This window comes from Herpailurus yagouaroundi, unplaced genomic scaffold (genome assembly GCF_014898765.1).
Source record: "Herpailurus yagouaroundi ecotype Mexico unplaced genomic scaffold, PumYag 187, whole genome shotgun sequence".
Lineage (NCBI taxonomy): Eukaryota > Metazoa > Chordata > Mammalia > Carnivora > Felidae > Herpailurus > Herpailurus yagouaroundi.
The window spans coordinates 5,787,496-5,789,871 of NW_024412418.1; the positions used below are offsets into that span (position 1 = coordinate 5,787,496).

Here is a 2,376-nt window from a genome sequence, read left to right on the forward strand (position 1 = left end):
CCTGGACTGGGATCCTCTTGTGGGGTAGAGGTTACATCTTACTTTTATTCGTATCCCCAATGCCTCACTGACTGCAGACAATAAATACTTAATGAATGAAAGGTTGAAGGAATATGTGGGATTATTATTATTACACAGTTGTCATTACAAGCATTAAATTGGAGATGCTACAAGATGGGAAGTCTCCCAAGTTCCAGGCTTAATGAGATTCCCTGGACTGTCACTTCTCCCCTGTATTCCCTTGTACCCTAAACAGTTTCCTCATGGCATTTTTCACCTCATTATTCCTCAACGTGTAGATCAGAGGGTTCAGCAAAGGTGGCATGACGATGTTAAAGAGGATGACAAGTTTGTCAGCAGCCAGGGTGGTGGAGGGACGAATGTACATGAACATGGGGGGCACGAGGACCAAAATGACCGTGATGATGTGTGAGCCACATGTGGACAGAGCCTTGTGCCGGCCCTCAGATGACTGGTGTCTCAGGTTCAACAAGATGACCACATAGGAGATGATAAGGATGATAAAGGACACCAAAGAGATCATGCCACTGTTGGCCACCACAATGAGCCCCACCACATAGGTGTCTGCACAGGCCAGCTTCAGCAAGGGATGAACATCACAGAAGAAGTTGTCAATCTCACTGGGCCCACAAAAGGGCAGCTGGACTGTCAGGAGTGTCTGTAGGATGGAATGCAGGAAGCCAGCCACCCAGGAGGCCCCGGCCAGCAAGCCACACTTCCACTGACCCATGATGGTTGTGTAGTGCAGGGGTCTACAGATGGCCACATAGCGGTCATAGGCCATGGCTGTGAGGAGGAATATCTCAGTGCCACCAAAGAAGTGGGCAGAAAAGAGCTGGGTCATGCAGCCATTGAAGGAGATGGTCTTACGCTCCACAAAAGTGTCTGCGATCATCTTGGGTGTGGTAGCAGATGGATAGCACATGTCGGCAAAAGAGAGGTGGCTGAGGAAGAAATACATGGGAGCCTTCAGGGTCTTGCTTGCATTGATGGTGATGATGACCAGAAGGTTCCCCAGGATAGTGAGTACATGGAAGAGGGAGAAGACCACGAAGCACACATACTGCATCTCCCTGCTCTGGAAAAGGCCGAACAACACAAATTCAGTCACGTTGTTCTTGGTTCCCATGGCTTCTCTGAGCACAAAAAAAGTAGTTAGCTCTGCAAGAACACAAATTATGTGATATAAGAAAGTTTCGACAATCCAGGGAATCAGAAAACTGTTTTCAGGTCTAAATGATTCTAACACTGGACCTGTTTGAGGGGAGGGTCCAAGATGGCAGAGGAGCATGGAAGTTTCTTGCTTCTCTTGTCCCTGAAATGCAGCTAGATCAACACCAAACCATCTTGCACACCTAGAAAATTGATCTGAGGAGTAACACGACATTCTGCACAACTTGAACTTGGCAGGTACACAACAAGGAAAGGTAAACTGGGGGAGAGAGAAGCTATGGAGAATAGGGAGCTATTTTTGCTTGCGGAGAGAATATGGAGACAGGGTGGGGGGGGGAGCAGTACAGGAAAAGCACTCACCCTGAAAGCAGATGGAGAGTAAGAGAAGGAGTGGAAGCACCCATAAGGGACTTAACAAGAAAGGGAGAAAAGAGAAAGGAGAAAGGAGAAGGTTTAAATACCATTAAGACTCTATAAACAGAGGAGCAGAGAGTCTGAAACTCTGCAGCTCGATACCTGGAAGAGCTCTGGTGGGAAGGGCAAATCCCCAGGAGCAGACAGCATGGGCCAAGGGGTCCTCAGGCCACATGAGGAGAGGCAGTTCACCTGCTGAGAAGACATTTGGTAGAGGCTGTGGCTGCTCCCAACAGGCAAAGGTCTCAGCAGACCTCAGATAACAGCCATGTTTGCTGGTGTGCGAACACGGACATTAAAAGCCAATGAAGCCTGTCGCCAGATGTGTGTTGTGATTTAACATAATCCCTGAAACACTACTGTTACATGATCCCATGAACTTTTTCCTGAGGTGGGGTGGCAGTCTCTGGGCATCTGTACCAGTGCAGTCACTCAAACGTTCCTGGGGCAAGCTGGCACCTAGCCATTGCTTGTCAAGACCATCCCCCAGAGGATGTGAGCAGGTCAAAGCTGCAGGGTCCTGAGAAGTGAGGGGTTTGGAAACACAACCCCATCTAAGATAAAACTCGGGAAGGAGGTGCTGCCTGGCAGGCTGATGGCTTAGTTGCAGGCAGTGTGGAAGCAAGGAGTGGATGGAAGCCAGAGATAAAGGAGGGTTGCACAATTGCCAGTGGGTAAGAGCAGAGAGTTCTGATACTAGAGACTGGGTAGCTGAGATGCCATTTTCACCTCTCCCATGCATGCACATACACAGGTACACAACAGGGC

At 48.9% G+C, this 2,376-nt stretch overlaps 1 protein-coding gene across 1 annotated transcript; it reads right to left on the minus strand.

Moving 5' to 3' along the window:
- Window positions 1-220: 220 nt before the first annotated feature.
- LOC121043871 (olfactory receptor 4S1) lies at window positions 221-1,150 on the minus strand. Its single transcript, XM_040495872.1, has one exon. It carries the CDS (start codon window positions 1,148-1,150, stop codon window positions 221-223), a length of 930 nt encoding a protein of 309 aa, XP_040351806.1.
- Between the last annotated feature and the right edge of the window lie 1,226 nt (window positions 1,151-2,376).